Source organism: Rhinatrema bivittatum, chromosome 7 (genome assembly GCF_901001135.1).
Source record: "Rhinatrema bivittatum chromosome 7, aRhiBiv1.1, whole genome shotgun sequence".
NCBI lineage: Eukaryota > Metazoa > Chordata > Amphibia > Gymnophiona > Rhinatrematidae > Rhinatrema > Rhinatrema bivittatum.
Window position 1 is genome coordinate 310,718,655 of NC_042621.1, and position 19,680 is coordinate 310,738,334.

Genomic DNA, 19,680 nt, shown 5'->3' on the forward strand with positions numbered 1-19,680 from the left:
GCTGGACAGACGGTGAATAAGAGCCGTGCTCCGTATCACTAGTGACTCTCAGATACGTGGAACGAGGGCCTCGTTGGGAGGATAAGTGAGAACAGGGTGTGTGCAGGAACTCTTCCAGGCCAGGGTCTCGCTCATGGCGCTGCTGGACAGACGGTGAATAAGAGCCGTGCTCCCTATCACTAGTGACGCTCAGATACGTGGAACGAGGGCCTCGTTGGGAGGATAAGTGAGAACAGGGTGTGTGCAGGGACTCTTCCAGGCCAGGGTCTCGCTCATGGCGCTGCTGGACAGACGGTGAATAAGAGCCGTGCTCCCTATCACTAGTGACTCTCAGATACGTGGAACGAGGGCCTTGTTGGGAGGATAAGTGAGAACAGGGTGTGTGCAGGGACTCTTCCAGGCCAGGGTCTCGCTCATGGTGCTGCTGGATAGACGGTGAATAAGAGCTGTGCTCCATATCACTAGTGACTCTCAGATACGTGGAACGAGGGCCTCGTTGGGAGGATAAGTGAGAACAGGGTGTGTGCAGGGACTCTTCCAGGCCAGGGTCTCGCTCATGGCGCTGCTGGACAGACGGTGAATAAGAGCCGTGCTCCCTATCACTAGTGACTCTCAGATACGTGGAACGAGGGCCTCGTTGGGAGGATAAGTGAGAACAGGGTGTGTGCAGGGACTCTTCCAGGCCAGGGTCTCGCTCATGGTGCTGCTGGACAGACGGTGAATAACAGCCGTGCTCCCTATCACTAGTGACTCTCAGATACGTGGAACGAGGGCCTCGTTGGGAGGATAAGTGAGAACAGGGTGTGTGCAGGGACTCTTCCAGGCCAGGGTCTCGCTCATGGCGCTGCTGGACAGACGGTGAATAAGAGCCGTGCTCCCTATCACTAGTGACGCTCAGATACGTGGAACGAGGGCCTCGTTGGGAGGATAAGTGAGAACAGGGTGTGTGCAGGGACTCTTCCAGGCCAGGGTCTCGCTCATGGCGCTGCTGGACAGACGGTGAATAAGAGCCGTGCTCCCTATCACTAGTGACGCTCAGATACGTGGAACGAGGGCCTCGTTGGGAGGATAAGTGAGAACAGGGTGTGTGCAGGGACTCTTCCAGGCCAGGGTCTCGCTCATGGCGCTGCTGGACAGACGGTGAATAAGAGCCGTGCTCCCTATCACTAGTGACTCTCAGATACGTGGAACGAGGGCCTCGTTGGGAGGATAAGTGAGAACAGGGTGTGTGCAGGGACTCTTCCAGGCCAGGGTCTCGCTCATGGCGCTGCTGGACAGACGGTGAATAAGAGCCGTGCTCCCTATCACTAGTGACGCTCAGATACGTGGAACGAGGGCCTCGTTGGGAGGAAAAGTGAGAACAGGGTGTGTGCAGGGACTCTTCCAGGCCAGGGTCTCGCTCATGGCGCTGCTGGACAGACGGTTAATAAGAGCCGTGCTCCCTATCACTAGTGACGCTCAGATACGTGGAACGAGGGCCTCGTTGGGAGGATAAGTGAGAACAGGGTGTGTGCAGGGACTCTTCCAGGCCAGGGTCTCGCTCATGGCGCTGCTGGACAGACGGTGAATAAGAGCCGTGCTCCGTATCACTAGTGACGCTCAGATACGTGGAACGAGGGCCTCGTTGGGAGGATAAGTGAGAACAGGGTGTGTGCAGGGACTCTTCCAGGCCAGGGTCTCGCTCATGGTGCTGCTGGACAGACGGTGAATAAGAGCCGTGCTCCGTATCACTAGTGACTCTCAGATACGTGGAACGAGGGCCTCGTTGGGAGGATAAGTGAGAACAGGGTGTGTGCAGGGACTCTTCCAGGCCAGGGTCTCGCTCATGGCGCTGCTGGACAGACGGTGAATAAGAGCCGTGCACCCTATCACTAGTGACTCTCAGATACGTGGAACGAGGGCCTCGTTGGAAGGATAAGTGAGAACAGGGTGTGTGCAGGGACTCTTCCAGGCCAGGGTCTCGCTCATGGCGCTGCTGGACAGACGGTGAATAAGAGCCGTGCTCCGTATCACTAGTGACTCTCAGATACGTGGAACGAGGGCCTCGTTGGGAGGATAAGTGAGAACAGGGTGTGTGCAGGGACTCTTCCAGGCCAGGGTCTCGCTCATGGCGCTGCTGGACAGACGGTGAATAAGAGCCGTGCTCCCTATCACTAGTGACTCTCAGATACGTGGAACGAGGGCCTCGTTGGGAGGATAAGTGAGAACAGGGTGTGTGCAGGGACTCTTCCAGGCCAGGGTCTCGCTCATGGCGCTGCTGGACAGACGGTGAATAAGAGCCGTGCTCCGTATCACTAGTGACTCTCAGATACGTGGAACGAGGGCCTCGTTGGGAGGATAAGTGAGAACAGGGTGTGTGCAGGGACTCTTCCAGGCCAGGGTCTCGCTCATGGCGCTGTTGGACAGACGGTGAATAAGAGCCGTGCTCCGTATCACTAGTGACTCTCAGATACGTGGAACGAGGGCCTCGTTGGGAGGATAAGTGAGAACAGGGTGTGTGCAGGGACTCTTCCAGGCCAGGGTCTCGCTCATGGTGCTGCTGGACAGACGGTGAATAAGAGCCGTTCTCCGTATCACTAGTGACGCTCAGATACGTGGAACGAGGGCCTCGTTGGGAGGATAAGTGAGAACAGGGTGTGTGCAGGGACTCTTCCAGGCCAGGGTCTCGCTCATGGTGCTGCTGGACAGACGGTGAATAAGAGCCGTGCTCCCTATCACTAGTGACTCTCAGATACGTGGAACAAGGGCCTCGTTGGGAGGATAAGTGAGAACAGGGTGTGTGCAGGGACTCTTCCAGGCCAGGGTCTCGCTCATGGTGCTGCTGGACAGACGGTGAATAAGAGCCGTGCTCCGTATCACTAGTGATGCTCAGATATGTGGAACGAGGGCCTCGTTGGGAGGATAAGTGAGAACAGGGTGTGTGCAGGGACTCTTCCAGGCCAGGGTCTCGCTCATGGTGCTGCTGGACAGACGGTGAATAAGAGCCGTGCTCCGTATCACTAGTGACCCTCAGATACGTGGAACGAGGGCCTCGTTGGGAGGATAAGTGAGAACAGGGTGTGTGCAGGGACTCTTCCAGGCCAGGGTCTCGCTCATGATGCTGCTGGACAAACGGTGAATAAGAGCCGTGCTCCGTATCACTAGTGAGGCTCAGATACATGGAACGAGGGCCTCTTTGGAAGGATAAGTGAGAACAGGGTGTGTGCAGGGACTCTTCCAGGCCAGGGTCTCGCTCATGGCGCTGCTGGACAGACGGTGAATAAGAGCCGTGCTCCCTATCACTAGTGACTCTCAGATACGTGGAATGAGGGCCTCGTTGGAAGGATAATTGAGAACAGGGTGTGTGCAGGGACTCTTCCAGGCCAGGGTCTCGCTCATGATGCTGCTGGACAGACGGTGAATAAGAGCCGTGCTCCGTATCACTAGTGACTCTCAGATACGTGGAACAAGGGCCTCGTTGGGAGGATAAGTGAGAACAGGGTGTGTGCAGGGACTCTTCCAGGCCAGGGTCTCGCTCATGGTGCTGCTGGACAGACGGTGAATAAGAGCTGTGCTCCCTATCACTAGTGACTCTCAGATACGTGGAACGAGGGCCTCGTTGGGAGGATAAGTGAGAACAGGGTGTGTGCAGGGACTCTTCCAGGCCAGGGTCTCGCTCATGGTGCTGCTGGACAGACGGTGAATAAGAGCCGTGCTCCGTATCACTAGTGACTCTCAGATACGTGGAACGAGGGCCTCGTTGGGAGGATAAGTGAGAACAGGGTGTGTGCAGGGACTCTTCCAGGCCAGGGTCTCGCTCATGGCGCTGCTGGACAGACGGTGAATAAGAGCCGTGCTCCGTATCACTAGTGACGCTCAGATACGTGGAACGGGGGCCTCGTTGGAAGGATAAGTGAGAACAGGGTGTGTGCAGGGACTCTTCCAGGCCAGGGTCTCGCTCATGGTGCTGCTGGACAGACGGTGAATAAGAGCCGTGCTCCGTATCACTAGTGACTCTCAGATACGTGGAACGAGGGCCTCGTTGGGAGGATAAGTGAGAACAGGGTGTGTGCAGGAACTCTTCCAGGCCAGGGTCTCGCTCATGATGCTGCTGGACAGACGGTGAATAAGAGCCGTGCTCCCTATCACTAGTGACTCTCAGATACGTGGAACGAGGGCCTCGTTGGGAGGATAAGTGAGAACAGGGTGTGTGCAGGGACTCTTCCAGGCCAGGGTCTCGCTGATGGTGCTGCTGGACAGACGGTGAATAAGAGCCGTGCTCCCTATCACTAGTGACTCTCAGATACGTGGAACGAGGGCCTCGTTGGGAGAATAAGTGAGAACAGGGTGTGTGCAGGGACTCTTCCAGGCCAGGGTCTCGCTCATGGTGCTGCTGGACAGACGGTGAATAAGAGCCGTGCTCCCTATCACTAGTGACGCTCAGATACGTGGAACGAGGGCCTCGTTGGGAGGATAAGTGAGAACAGGGAGTGTGCAGGGACTCTTCCAGGCCAGGGTCTCGCTCATGGTGCTGCTGGACAGACGGTGAATAAGAGCCGTGCTCCGTATCACTAGTGACGCTCAGATACGTGGAACGGGGGCCTCGTTGGAAGGATAAGTGAGAACAGGGTGTGTGCAGGGACTCTTCCAGGCCAGGGTCTCGCTCATGGCGCTGCTGGACAGACGGTGAATAAGAGCCGTGCTCCGTATCACTAGTGACGCTCAGATACGTGGTGAGCAGGGAGATTGGGTGTGGCACATTTATTTAACGAGTTTTATATACCGACGTTCACTGGGAACATCACATCGGTTTACATTCAAACATGAACTAAGCTTAATGCGCTTTACAGAGAAGGAGATGAAACATTCAAACATTAACTAAACTTAGTACGCATACAGGTTATAAAAGGTCTTGAGGGTATGGGGGCTCCATGGGAGGGGGGAGGTGTAGGCTGTATACAGACTATAAACTTCAGAGAAGGGGTGGAGGGAACTTGGGATGAAGTAAGGCGGAAGGCAGGGCAGGGGGGTACAGGAAAGAGGCTGAGATTAGAGAGGGGAGAGGTTGTAGGGATTCAGGTTAAGAACCTATTATGATTGGAAAATTTACAGCTTAGACGAAATGAGATTATGTAGATTGAAAATGGTTGGAGCAATGTTTCAAAGAGATAACAGGAGATGAGGTTACAAAGGTACCCTGCAAGTTCCCCCAACAAAAGCCACGCGACTATCATCCACCAAAGAACGAGCATTCTCTACGGCAGGTCTAACTATCTGGAACAATATGCCCACGGACCTCAGACTAGAACCTTGCCTTCGAACTTTCCGCAAAAAACTTAAGACCTGGCTCTTCCTCCAGGCCTTCCCCTAACTTTCTAAGCCATTAATTGTCAACCGGACAGGACTCTGCTTTACTGGCTAACGCCCCGCCATGTTTAGACATTATAATTAAGCCGCCGTTTCTTTTGTTTCATTGCCTTTTCTAGTTCTCTTCAGTTACACTGTCCTATACCTCTGACTAGCCTAGCCTCCAAGTTATCTACCCTTGTTATATGTAACTTCCGCTTCTAGTGAATTGTTCTTGTTTAAGTTATACCCTTTGTTACATGTAAACCGATCTGATATGAAATTTTTTCATGAAGGTCGGTATAGAAAAGTGTTAAATAAATAAACTACTTACAAAGTAAGGTATGCAATAGGAGAAATACGATAAATGGGCTATGTCTAGGGCATAGCAGGATATATACAGATTAGAGCTGTTCTCACGTGCCACTAATCTGCATAGAAGTAATAACCTTACTGCCCAGCTAAGCCTGCACATGGTGGAAAGCAGATCTGACGCTGTCCAGGTATTGTTCATATTCAACATAAAAAGTCCTAATGGGTAAGCAGGAGCCATTCATCCACCCCCTCCCCCAAAACAAACTCTCCAAATAATTACAGATATATTGGGATCCCACAACAGTCAAAATAATTACAAATTACAGCCCATGACAGTCTGAAGGCCCTCCCCCCAGATATTAAAAGGGAAAGAAAACACAAGGCTTGCCATACTGGGTCAGACGAAGGGTCCATCGAGCCCAGCATCCTGTTTCCAACAGTGGCCAATCCAGGCCACAAGAACCTGGCAAGTACCCAAAAACTAAGTCTATTCCATGTTACCATTGCTAATGGCAGTGGCTATTCTCTAAGTGAACTTAATAGCAGGTAATGGACTTCTCCTCCAAGAACTTATCCAATCCTTTTTTAAACACAGCTATACTAACTGCACTAACCACATCCTCTGGCAACAAATTCCAGAGTTTAATTGTGCGTTGAGTAAAAAAGAACTTTCTCCAATTAGTTTTAAATGTGCCCCATGCTAACTTCATGGAGTGCCCCCTAGTCTTTCTATTATCCGAAAGAGTAAATAACCGATTCACATCTACCCGTTCTAGACCTCTCATGATTTTAAACACCTCTATCATATCCCCCTTCAGTCGTCTCTTCTCCAAGCTGAACAGCCCTAACCTCTTTAGTCTTTCCTCATAGGGGAGCTGTTCCATTCCTCTTATCATTTTGGTTGCCCTTCTCTGTACCTTCTCCATCTCAATTATATCTTTTTTGAGATGCGGCGACCAGAACTGTACACAGTATTCAAGGTACGGTCTCACCATGGAGCGATACAGAGGCATTATGACATTTTCCGTTTTATTCACCATTCCCTTCCTAATAATTCCCCATATTCTGTTTGCTTTTTTGACTGCCGCAGCACACTGCACTGACGATTTCAATGTGTTATCCACTATGACGCCTAGATCTCTTTCTTGGGTTGTAGCACCTAATATGGAACCCAACATTGTGTAATTATAGCATGGGTTATTTTTCCTTATATGCATCACCTTGCACTTATCCACATTAAATTTCATCTGCCATTTGGATGCCCAATTTTCCAGTCTCACAAGGTCTTCCTGCAATTTATCACAATCTGCTTGTGATTTAACTACTCTGAACAATTTTGTATCATCCGCAAATTTGATAACCTCACTCGTCGTATTCCTTTCCAGATCATTTATTTATATATTGAAAAGTAAGGGTCCCAATACAGATCTCTGAGGCACTCCACTGTTTACCCTTTTCCACTGAGAAAATTGGCCATTTAATCCTACTCTCTGTTTTCTGTCTTTTAACCAGTTTGTAATCCACGAAAGGACATCGCCTCCTATCCCATGACTTTTTAGTTTTCTTCGAAGCCTCTCATGAGGGACTTTGTCAAACGCCTTCTGAAAATCCAAATACACTACATCTACCGGTTCACCTTTATCCATATGTTTATTAACCCCTTCAAAAAAATGAAGCAGATTTGTTAGGCAAGACTTCCCTTGGGTAAATCCATGTTGACTATGTTCCATTAAATCATGTCTTTCTATATGCTCTATGATTTTGATCTTGAGAATAGTTTCCACTATTTTTCCCAGCACTGAAGTCAGGCTCACTGGTCTATAGTTACCCGGATCGCCCCTGGAGCCTTTTTTAAATATTGGGGTTACATTGGCCACCCTCCAGTCTTCAGGTACAATGGATGATTTTAATGATAGGTTACAAATTTTAACTAATAGATCAGAAATTTCATTTTTTAGTTCCTTCAGAACCCTAGGATGCATACCATCCGGTCTAGGTGATTTGCTACTCTTTACTCTGTCAATCTGGCCTACTACATCTTCCAGGTTCACAGTGATTTCGTTCAGTTCGTCTGACTCATCACCCCTGAAAACCATCTCCGGAACTGGTATCTCCCCAACATCCTCATTAGTAAACACGGAGGCAAAGAATTCATTTAGTCTTTCTGCAATGGCCTTATCTTCCCTAAGAGCCCCTTTAACCCCTCTGTCATCTAATGGTCCAACCGACTCCCTCACAGGTTTCTTGCTTTGGATATATTTTAAAAAGTTTTTATTATGAGTTTTTGCCACTATGGCCAATTTCATTTCAAATTCTCTCTTCGCCTGTCTTATCAATGTTTTACACTTACCTTGACAATGCTTATGTTTTATCCTATTTTCTTCAGATGGATCCTTCTTCCAATTTTTGAAGAATGTTTTTTTGGCTAAAATAGCCTCTTTCACCTCACCTTTTAACCATGCTGGAAATTGTTTTGCCTTCCTTCCACCTTTCTTAAAGTGTGGAATACATATGGACCGCGCCTCTGGTTTGTATTTTTAAACAATGTCCATGCCTGTTGAACACTTTTAACCTTTGCAGCTGCACCTTTCAGTTTTTTTCTAACTATTTTTCTCATTTTATCAAAGTTTCCCTTTTGAAAGTTTAGTGTTAGAGCTGCAGATTTACTTATTGTCCCCCTTCCAGTCATTAGTTTAAATTTGATCATGTTATGATCACTGTTGCCAAGTGGCCCCACCACCGTTACCTCTCTCACCAAATCTTGTGTTCCACTAAGAATTAAATCTAAAATAGCTCCCTCTCTTGTTGGTTACTGAACCAATTGCTCCATGAAGCAATCATTTATTACATCCAGGAGCTTTATGTCTCTAGCAAGTCCTGATGTTACATTTACCCAGTCAATATTGGGGTAATTGAAATCTACCATTATTATTGCACTGCCAAATTGGTTTGCTTCCCTGATTTCTCTTAGCATTTCATCATCTGTCTATTTTGTCCAGGTGGATGGTAGTATACTCCTATCACTATACTCTTACCCAACACACATGGGATTTCTACCCATATAGATTCTACTGAGCATTTAGTCCCTTGTATGATCTTTATCCTGTTGGACTCTAAACCCTCCTGGACATAAAGTGCCACACCCCCACCAAGTTGATCCTCCCTATCATTGCAATATAATTTGTACCCTGATATAGCACTGTCCCATTGGTTATCCTCCTTCCACCAAGTCTCTGTGATGCCAATTATGTCAATCTCATCATTTGCTGCTATACATTCTAATTCTCCCATCTTACTTCTTAGACTTCTGGCATTGGCATACAGACATTTCAAAGTGTGTTTTTTGCTTGTTTTAACAACCTGCTTTTCAGTTGTTTGGGATAATTCAGAAATCATTAGCTTTGGTGATTTTTTACATATAGGCATATGAACTATGTTTGCATTTAATGGAACCTCTCTGTTGGGATGCCCTAATTCTAATGCATCATTAGTATCCTTTGAAGATATCTCTCTCCGAACCATGCGCTGCTGAGCGACTGTCGGCTTTCCCCTTTGTTCTAGTTTAAAAGCTGCTCTATCTCCTTTTTAAAGGTTAGCGCCAGCAGTCTGGTTCCACCCTGGTTAAGGTGGAGCCCATCCCTTCGGAAGAGACTCCCCCTTCCCCAAAAGGTTCCCCAGTTCCTAACAAAACTGAATCCCTCTTCCTTGCACCATCCTCTCATCCACGCATTGAGACTCCGGAGCTCTGCCTGCCTCTGGTGACCTGCGCGTGGAACAGGGAGCATTTCAGAGAATGCTACCCTGGAGGTTCTGGATTTAATCTTTTTACCTAAGAGCCTAAATTTGGCTTCCAGAACCTCCCTCCCACATTTTCCTATGTCGTTGGTGCCCACATGTACCACGACAGCCGGCTCCTCCCCAGCACTGTCTAAAATCCTATCTAGGTGACGCGTGAGGTCTGCCACCTTCGCACCAGGTAGGCAGGTTACCAGGCGATCCTCACACCCACCAGCCACCCAGCTATCTACATTCCTAATAATCGAATCACCAACTATGACGGCCGACCTAACCCTTCCCTCCTGGGCAGTAGGCCTTGGGGAGATATCCTCAGTGCGAAAGGACAATGCATCACCTGGAGAGCAGGTCCTTGCTACAGGATCACTTACTGCTACACCAGGGTAATGATCTCCTACTGGGAGACCTTTCTGATCCAAGGCAGCACTGGTGCTGTCAGAATGGATTTGGGACTTGACTTGTATTACGCATTGTATGCGGATCATTTTCACAGGAGAGGTTTACATTTTTCAAACTGTTGGAGACATTGCTGTTTGCTCTTACATCATACATTTGGAAGCTTTTTTTGTTTCTCAGGACAGCAGTACATCTCCTGGATGTGGGGTTCTCATATGGATGTGTTTTGGGATGGGAGAGTAGGGGAGTGGATGTGTGTGTGTATGACGTGATGTGTGCATTGCTTAAAGATGTACATTAGAATATAAGTTATGAATATTTATATTATGTTTAAGGGTGAAAGTTTGGGAAAAGGCAGATTAGGTTATTTACCTTTCTTACTCTTATTATTAGGATTTTTGATATGTGATAAACCTTATAAAAGTGATAAGTCGTGAGCTACTGTGAGAAGCTGTTCCCTTGGTTTTCGTTATTATATTTTGTCAGTCTGTGTAGGGTTTGTTGTGGTTTTTATTGAAGATATAACTGGATAACATTTCAGACCTTCAAGCTCGATCCCCCCAGTCCTCCTAACTCCCAAAATGTAAAAAAATGAAGTGGGCAGGAGAGACCTAAGGCTGCTCCTCCCAGGATACTGAAGCCAAAATCTCTGAGCCTCCTCCACCCGAGCCAGAAGCTTTAATCACAGACTCCTGCCGGAGCCGCTCCCGGCAGGTTCCTCGCCGGATAACGCTGCTGCACTCCACAGCACCTCTGACTTATCCCGCTACGGTTTTACTTGGATAAGTTCTGAGTGGTGAAATTGTTGGGATTTTCTGTCTGGCAAAGTCTGGACAAACGTTTTGAATACGGACCCCCAAGTATTCCCCCTTCTTCCCAACAACTCCCCCTGCTGCTCATAATCAATCAGTAATGACTGTGGAGTTTAATTATCAAAATCAATTAGGGGCAGGGTGTGCAGCCCTGGGGGGAGGGGGCACAAGGCTGAAGGATTTGGGTAGTGGTTCCCAGTCAGGTTCTCAGGATATTCGATATAAAAGCCTGGTGGGAAAAGGTTCGGGGATACAGATTTTATTTCAAGTTTCTGCAGCTACTGCCATTGTACAAAGATCACAGCATCGTAAGCTAAGGGGTAGAGAGGGGAGGGGCTGGCAGCTGGGCAGAGGGTGGTGGGGAAGAGGGGACTTCTGTTCCTGAGCAAGTGATTGAGACAGACAGACAGGGGCTGCATGGCAGGAGTTGGGAGGAGAGGAGGTTGCTGTGGGCTGGGATTAGGGGAAGGGTCCCTGTACTCTGCTATGGTTAGGGGAAGGATCTCGGTACTTTCTGTGCTTTGGTTAGGGGAAGGGTCTCTGTACTTTGGGTTGTGATTAGGGGAAGGGTCTCAGTACTCTCTGGGCTGTGATTAGCGGAAGGGTCCCTGTTGTCTGTGGGCTGGGATTAGGGGAAGGGTCCCTGTGGGCTGGGATTAGGGGAAGGGTCCCTGTAGTCTGTTGGCTGGGATTAGGTGAAGGGTCCCTGTAGCCTCTGGGCTGGGATTAGGGGAAGGGTCCCTGTAGTCTCTGGGCTATGACTAGGGGAAGGGTCCCTGTTGTCTGTGGGCTGGGATTAGGGGAAGGGTCCCTGTAGTCTGTGGGCTGGGATTAGGGGGAAGGGTCCCTGTAGCCTCTGGGCTGGGATTAGGTGAAGGGTCCCTGTAGCCTCTGGGCTGGGATTAGGGGAAGGGTCCCTGTAGTCTCTGGGCTATGATTAGGGGAAGGGTCCCTGTTGTCTGTGGGCTGGGATTAGGGGAAGGGTCCCTGTAGCCTCTGGGCTGGGATTAGGGGAAGGGTCCCTGTAGTCTCTGGGCTATGATTAGGGGAAGGGTCCCTGTTGTCTGTGGGCTGGGATTAGGGGAAGGGTCCCTGTAGCCTCTGGGATTAGGGGAAGGGTCCCTGTAGCCTCTGGGCTGGGATTAGGGGAAGGGTCCCTGTAGTCTCTGGGCTATGATTAGGGGAAGGGTCCCTGTTGTCTGTGGGCTGGGATTAGGGGAAGGGTCCCTGTAGCCTCTGGGCTGGGATTAGGGGAAGGGTCCCTGTTGTCTGTGGGCTGGGATTAGCGGAAGGTTCTCTGGGCTATGATTAGGGGAAGGGTCCCTGTAGTCTCTGGGCTGGGATTAGGGGAAGGGTCCCTGTAGCCTGTGGGCTGGGATTAGGGGAAGGTTCTCTGGGCTATGATTAGGGGAAGGGTCCCTGTAGTCTGTGGGCTGGGATTAGGGGAAGGGTCCCTGTAGCCTGGGATTAGGGGAAGGTTCTCTGGGCTATGATTAGGGGAAGGGTCCCTGTGGGCTGGGATTAGGGGAAGGGTCCCTGTAGTCTCTGGGCTGGGATTAGGGGAAGGGTCCCTGTAGCCTGGGATTAGGGGAAGGTTCTCTGGGCTATGATTAGGGGAAGGGTCCCTGTAGTCTGGGATTAGGGGAAGGGTCCCTGTAGTCTCTGGGCTATGATTAGGGGAAGGGTCCCTGTGGGCTGGGATTAGGGGAAGGGTCCCTGTAGTCTCTGGGCTATGATTAGGGGAAGGGTCCCTGTTGTCTGTGGGCTGGGATTAGGGGAAGGGTCCCTGTAGTCTGTGGGCTGGGATTAGGGGGAAGGGTCCCTGTAGCCTCTGGGCTGGGATTAGGTGAAGGGTCCCTGTAGCCTCTGGGCTGGGATTAGGGGAAGGGTCCCTGTAGTCTCTGGGCTATGATTAGGGGAAGGGTCCCTGTTGTCTGTGGGCTGGGATTAGGGGAAGGGTCCCTGTAGCCTCTGGGCTGGGATTAGGGGAAGGGTCCCTGTAGTCTCTGGGCTATGATTAGGGGAAGGGTCCCTGTTGTCTGTGGGCTGGGATTAGGGGAAGGGTCCCTGTAGCCTCTGGGCTGGGATTAGGGGAAGGGTCCCTGTAGTCTCTGGGCTATGATTAGGGGAAGGGTCCCTGTTGTCTGTGGGCTGGGATTAGGGGAAGGGTCCCTGTAGCCTCTGGGCTGGGATTAGGGGAAGGGTCCCTGTTGTCTGTGGGCTGGGATTAGCGGAAGGTTCTCTGGGCTATGATTAGGGGAAGGGTCCCTGTAGTCTCTGGGCTGGGATTAGGGGAAGGGTCCCTGTAGCCTGTGGGCTGGGATTAGGGGAAGGTTCTCTGGGCTATGATTAGGGGAAGGGTCCCTGTAGTCTGTGGGCTGGGATTAGGGGAAGGGTCCCTGTAGCCTGGGATTAGGGGAAGGTTCTCTGGGCTATGTTTAGGGGAAGGGTCCCTGTGGGCTGGGCTTAGGGGAAGGGTCCCTGTAGTCTCTGGGCTGGGATTAGGGGAAGGGTCCCTGTAGCCTGTGGGCTGGGATTAGGGGAAGGTTCTCTGGGCTATGATTAGGGGAAGGGTCCCTGTAGTCTGGGATTAGGGGAAGGGTCCCTGTAGTCTCTGGGCTATGATTAGGGGAAGGGTCCCTGTAGTCTCTGGGCTATGATTAGGGGAAGGGTCCCTGTGGGCTGGGATTAGGGGAAGGGTCCCTGTAGTCTGTGGGCTGGGATTAGGGGAAGGGTCCCTGTAGTCTGTGGGCTGGGATTAGGGGGAAGGGTCCCTGTAGCCTCTGGGCTGGGATTAGGTGAAGGGTCCCTGTAGCCTCTGGGCTGGGATTAGGGGAAGGGTCCCTGTAGTCTCTGGGCTATGATTAGGGGAAGGGTCCCTGTTGTCTGTGGGCTGGGATTAGGGGAAGGGTCCCTGTAGCCTCTGGGCTATGATTAGGGGAAGGGTCCCTGTTGTCTGTGGGCTGGGATTAGGGGAAGGGTCCCTGTAGCATCTGGGCTGGGATTAGGGGAAGGGTCCCTGTAGTCTCTGGGCTATGATTAGGGGAAGGGTCCCTGTTGTCTGTGGGCTGGGATTAGGGGAAGGGTCCCTGTAGCCTCTGGGCTGGGATTAGGGGAAGGGTCCCTGTTGTCTGTGGGCTGGGATTAGCGGAAGGTTCTCTGGGCTATGATTAGGGGAAGGGTCCCTGTAGTCTCTGGGCTGGGATTAGGGGAAGGGTCCCTGTAGCCTGTGGGCTGGGATTAGGGGAAGGGTCCCTGTAGCCTGGGATTAGGGGAAGGTTCTCTGGGCTATGATTAGGGGAAGGGTCCCTGTGGGCTGGGATTAGGGGAAGGGTCCCTGTAGCCTCTGGGCTGGGATTAGGGGAAGGGTCCCTGTAGCTTGTGGGCTGGGATTAGGGGAAGGTTCTCTGGGCTATGATTAGGGGAAGGGTCCCTGTGGGCTGTGATTAGCGGAAGGGTCCCTGTAGTCTGTGGGCTGGGATTAGGGGAAGGGTCCCTGTGGGCTGGGATTAGGGGAAGGGTCCCTGTAGCCTCTGGGCTGGGATTAGGGGAAGGTTCTCTGGGCTATGATTAGGGGAAGGGTCCCTGTGGGCTGGGATTAGGGGAAGGGTCCCTGTAGTCTCTGGGCTGGGATTAGGGGAAGGGTCCCTGTAGCCTGTTTGCTGGGATTAGGGGAAGGTTCTCTGGGCTATGATTAGGGGAAGGGTCCCTGTGGGCTGGGATTAGGGGAAGGGTCCCTGTAGTCTCTGGGCTGGGATTAGGGGAAGGGTCCCTGTAGCTTGTGGGCTGGGATTAGGGGAAGGTTCTCTGGGCTATGATTAGGGGAAGGGTCCCTGTGGGCTGGGATTAGGGGAGGGGTCCCTGTAGCCTGTGGGCTGGGATTAGGGGAAGGTTCTCTGGGATATGATTAGGGGAAGGGTCCCTGTGGGCTGGGATTAGGGGAAGGGTCCCTGTAGTCTCTGGGCTGGGATTAGGGGAAGGGTCCCTGTAGCTTGTGGGCTGGGATTAGGGGAAGGTTCTCTGGGATATGATTAGGGGAAGGGTCCCTGTGGGCTGGGATTAGGGGAAGGGTCCCTGTAGCTTGTGGCTGGGATTAGGGGAAGGTTCTCTGGGCTATGATTAGGGGAAGGGTCCCTGTGGGCTGGGATTAGGGGAAGGGTCCCTGTAGTCTCTGGGCTGGGATTAGGGGAAGGGTCCCTGTAGCCTGTGGGCTGGGATTAGTGGAAGGTTCTCTGGGCTATGATTAGGGGAAGGGTCCCTGTGGGCTGGGATTAGGGGAAGGGTCCCTGTAGTCTCTGGGCTGGGATTAGGGGATGGTATAAGAATGCTGTCAGCGGCTTGCTTGAAGACTTAAAAATGTTACTGTGATAGGAGGCTCGAAAGTGTATCTGATGACTTTCACATTAGACGATTTATGGAAACATGTTTTATTTACCTGAGGGAAGGCGTGACATAAGAAGAAAGGTTGATATTGAGTAAGCCGGTGAGCGGGAAAGCTCTGCGGGCCAAGGTTATGTAGATAAATGTAAGGCAGGCATTTTCCCGGCAGCCAGTGCTGCTTCCTTTTACCCCAATAACTTGCAGCCATTGAGCGGGGGGAATTGAGTTCTGTCTGGCTAACTCCAAAACTCAATGTCTATCAGACTCAGTATTACTGGGGGTCGTGACTGAATTTGGGATCTGGTGCCCTAAGGAGGTTTTTGGGGGTTTTTTTTTATCTCCACCCTCCCTTTCTCTCTGTTGCTTGCATGAGACACAAGAAATTGCCCTCCTGGTCAGACCAAGGGTCCATCAAGCCCAGCATCCTGTTTCCAACAGAGGCCAAACCAGGCCAGAAGAACCTGACAATTACCCAAACACTAAGAAGATCCCATGCTACTGATGCAATTAATAGCAGTGGCTATTCCCTAAGTCAGCTTGGTGTTGTATGACTTCGGTGTTCATTTACAGGTTGCTGCTTCTCTTTACAATCTGTGATGCTGTTTTACAGCCCAGAAGTGGAAGACTTGTTATGCATGGCCTTGGAAAATCCTGTGAGAGAGTTTCAGGAAAACACTGCTGCTGAGAAGGTAAGTGTGTGGCACTCTGTCTGCTGGAGCATGCGGATGGTGTTGCATGGTTCTGTACTAATCCTCTCCTTGTTTTGGGATCACTTCCAGGATGCCGATCGTGCTGTGTGTGCAGCCAGTCTGCTCCATCAGGCCGACCAGGCTTTGCGGAAAATTATCTCCGAAACTATGAGGATGGCAAAAGGTACCCGAGTGGCTGAATATGAACCCTTTCAGGTTGCAATGGGGTCGATGTTACAGAGATTTATCTACCTGTTTAAAGAAGTGGCTCCTTTGGCCGGTTAAATCCGTGCAGATTCAGTAGGGTGAAAAAGGAGTGGGATTGGAAATGTTCCTAGGGCAGACTTTCAAACGATAACCTCACTTAATAATTTTTAGGCAGATTGTCTGGGAACAGGTGCAGGCTGAGCTGCAGCCTCCCTGGGTCAGGAACGTTCTGGGGAAGGGGAAGCCTATCCTGACGTGATGGAGGGGACTCGGCCATTCAAAACGGAGCGAGAGCAGCTTTCCCATGAGAGCATGGGGGACAGCAGACACTTGTTCAGAGTGAGGCATCTTCTAAGGATACTGTCACAACAGGAAAGCCGAGTATCCCGATAGAGTGGCTGTGCTAAGGCCTGATTTAAATACAGAGCAAATACGAATGATTGCAAATTACCTGCATGAGCTGCCAGGAAGCTGCTTGTTGTGAATAGAAATAAAAAGAAGTCTGTATGCAAATGCTATAAATCTAAAAATTGAGATTGGAGAGTTGGACGGTGCGGCACTAACTGAAGACAGAGGCATAGTAGGAGGGGCGGGCAAGAAATCCATTAAATAAATGCCAGAGACCTGGTGGAAACCGTGCACCTTTGTAATTGTTTTATGACTACCCTTGCCTCATTTACTTGTAGGTATTATTTACACTAGCGATACATACTCTAAACCTAGCTCCTGCCTGTATCGACGCATTACGATAGGCTGAATGTTCTTGACTTTTAACATCATCTGCTTTGTGACTACCTTGTATTGCAATGATAGGGCAGATGAAATTGGTGGAGAGGCACCACTACATGTCAAGCATGTGGTGAAGAAACTGCACTCTGGAATCTTTATGGATAGAAATTGATGGGGGAACGAGGACAGACTGTGAAATGCTAACAGAGCTTAGACAGGCTAATAAAATATACAGGGAGATTTCAATTTCTCCATATTAGAGAGCTAACGTTCTTAGATGCCATTAATGACTGCTACATGGAGCAACCAACTAGAGGTGAACTACTTTACATCTAGTTTTCACTGGAATACAAGACCTGATACAAGGGGTAAAGGTGGTAGAAGTGCTTGGCAGTAGTGATCATGATGTAGTTATATTTGACACAATCACTGGAAGGAGGATATTCATTAAAACTACTGCAGCAACTTTTACCTGTAAAAAGGGAAACTATGATAAAATAAAGAAATGAGAAAAAATACTAAACTGAATAGTTGTGAGGGTCAAAAGTGTGGACATAGTATTTTAAACAATCGTGGAAGCCCAGATAAAATGTATTCCATGCATTAAGAAAGGTAAAAGGAAGACCAAACAGACAGCATGGTTAAACGGAGGTTTTTAAAGAAAAGAAGGCATCTTTCAAAAAAGGGAAGGCAGATCCAAATGAGAAGAAAAAAAATATAAGCACTGGCACATTAGATGTTCAACGTTAATAAGGCAGGCCAATAAAGAATTTGAGAAGTAATTTGCTACAAAATCTACTCATAAAATCTTTTTCAAGTATATCAAAAGCAAGAAGCTTGTGAGGGATCATTGGGACCAGCAGATGAACAGGGGGCAAAAATGGGCACTCAGAGATAACAGAGCCATAGCAGTAAACCTAACTAATAATACCAAGTCCAGGTATACAATGCTGAATTCTGTACTGGGAGTTACTGTCAGGAAGAGGACCTTGGAGTCCTTATGGATAATACATTCAAATCCTCTGCCCGATGTGTGGCGGTGGTAAAAAAGCAAATAGGATGTTAGGAATGGGGAATAAAACAGAAACAAGAAATGGATCTGCTCTTTGGGATCTGGCTTGGCCCCTGTAAGAGACAGGCTGCTGGGCTGAGCCAGTATGGAGCATCTTGATTTAAAGAGCATTTGCATTTTGCTAATCCAAAACGTTCTCGCACAGAACAGCGTAAAATACAGGCAAGTAAGTATCATCTGCTTGGGTTAGCATTGGACTAAGATGTGGCTGGGTCACTCACCAGTACATTCACCAAGTCATTCTGTTCCTTTTGCTTTGTAAATTATGGACCTTCCTCATCGTTCAGCGCCTCGGCGGAATATAAAGATAAATGTAGCACATATACACGAGTGAATGGGCAAGGTGGCTCACATCATTATTACAATTCAGATACAGTAAAGTCCTTTCCCCAAGGAGCTTACAATTTATGACTTGCCCAAGATCCCAAGGAGCGTCAGGAATGTGAAGCCCTGGTGCTCACTGCTTCTCGCCAGGGATCTGGTCACCCTGGTCGTGTAAATAGCAAGCTGACCCCACTCGTTTTTAGGTTTCTGCCCCCTGCAGTGTAAAGGGGTCGTTATGCTGAGGCTTGGGATTAGCCCCTCTCCCTGACGCTCAGTGATTTACCTCAATTTCTTGGTGATTTCTTACTTTAGAGAACGTCCCAGCCAAGGGCATGAAGACTTTGGCAGAAGAACTGGGCAAGCTGAAATGTCAGAGCCTGGACGACTTGCGCCATGGAAGGTTTCTGGATCCAGCGTCTGAACACCATGGCAGTGACGTGCAGGACACGGTGGCGCGGTTTCTTCAGAAGACGGACGGGCTGCTGCAGGAATACATTGGCAGCCCCCAGTGAGACGAGAGCGTGGACACCGTGGCTTCCTTTCCTTGACTCGTTTTGGTCCAATAGATGGACATCAGCCAGCATTGCTTGCTGTGCACTCCCTGGGGGTGGAAGAAGGACCCTAGCAGGAGAAGGTTACAGCACCGGCGTGCTATATAGCATGGTATATACCCGCCTCATCTCCATGAGCTCTGCAGTCTTCTCATGCTGTAAGAGCAGCCACAATCTATTGAGAGCTATTTTACTGCACCAGCTAAAAGATGACTTGAGATTCATGCTGGAAATTTGAATTAGACGGATGGCACTCAGCCTGTACTCAGGACATCACTAGTGACAGTTAGGTAAAATTAAGGTATTTTTATTCATAAATATAGTCTACTCACACAACACATAACCTCAACCCTGGGAACCCCAACTCGGCAGCCCTGTGCTGACACACATGAGAATTATATATAAAAAAATGTCACTGCCCGGGGGTGCCCGGCCATGCACGGCTCCTGCCCCAGATGTATCTTCTCCCTCCTCATACCTTCCCCCGTATCTCCCTCCCCGTCACTGGCTGCTGCCCTGAATCTTCTCTCCCATACAATTCTCATTCGTGGTGTCCTCACAGGGTGAAGAGCTGCCGAGTTGTGGTCGTAACAGCCGAAACTCTGAATTTTCTGGCTTTTATAGCAGAACCGTGACATGCCTGTGACATGCCTGATGATTCTGGGGGTGACCATTAGGAGAAAGTGCTTTTCCTCTGGGGATGGGGGAGGGTTTAGGACTAGAATTCCTATTATAGCCCCGGGGGGGTAACTTGCTGGCCCACTCGTGAGCCTGAGAATGGCGCAGACTGTCCCTAAGAGATGCGCATCCCTGCTGATGCTTGTGCTGGTGGCCGAAGGGGGATCAAGGTTTGGTGCTGCAGCGATATTTATTTCCAAAGTGATGCGGATAAGCTCCAGAAAACATTGCATTTTTGTGTAGTGGAGATTAATAAACCTCGCTTTGGCTCTGCATTCTTACAAGGTTTCGTCTGGCTGTTGTGCTCCTGGCCCTCAGCAGGGTGAAGGGGTCCTCGTGGGACCGAGGAAGGGGAAGCTAGCAGGCCACACACATTACCCCCCGAAACAAACCTTTTCTATTAGAAA

General features: G+C 49.9%; 1 protein-coding gene across 1 annotated transcript in view; it reads left to right on the top strand.

Annotated features, from left to right (window-relative positions):
* PSTK (phosphoseryl-tRNA kinase) overlaps positions 1-19,419 on the top strand; it is a 39,532-nt gene extending 20,113 nt beyond the window's left edge. The window contains exons 4-6 of the mRNA XM_029610582.1: positions 15,634-15,712; positions 15,803-15,896; positions 18,357-19,419. Coding sequence (XP_029466442.1) covers positions 15,634-15,712; positions 15,803-15,896; positions 18,357-18,556 — 373 coding nt within the window. The 3' untranslated portion in view covers positions 18,557-19,419. The remainder of the gene's footprint in view (positions 1-15,633; positions 15,713-15,802; positions 15,897-18,356) is intronic.
* The last annotated feature ends 261 nt before the right edge of the window (positions 19,420-19,680 follow it).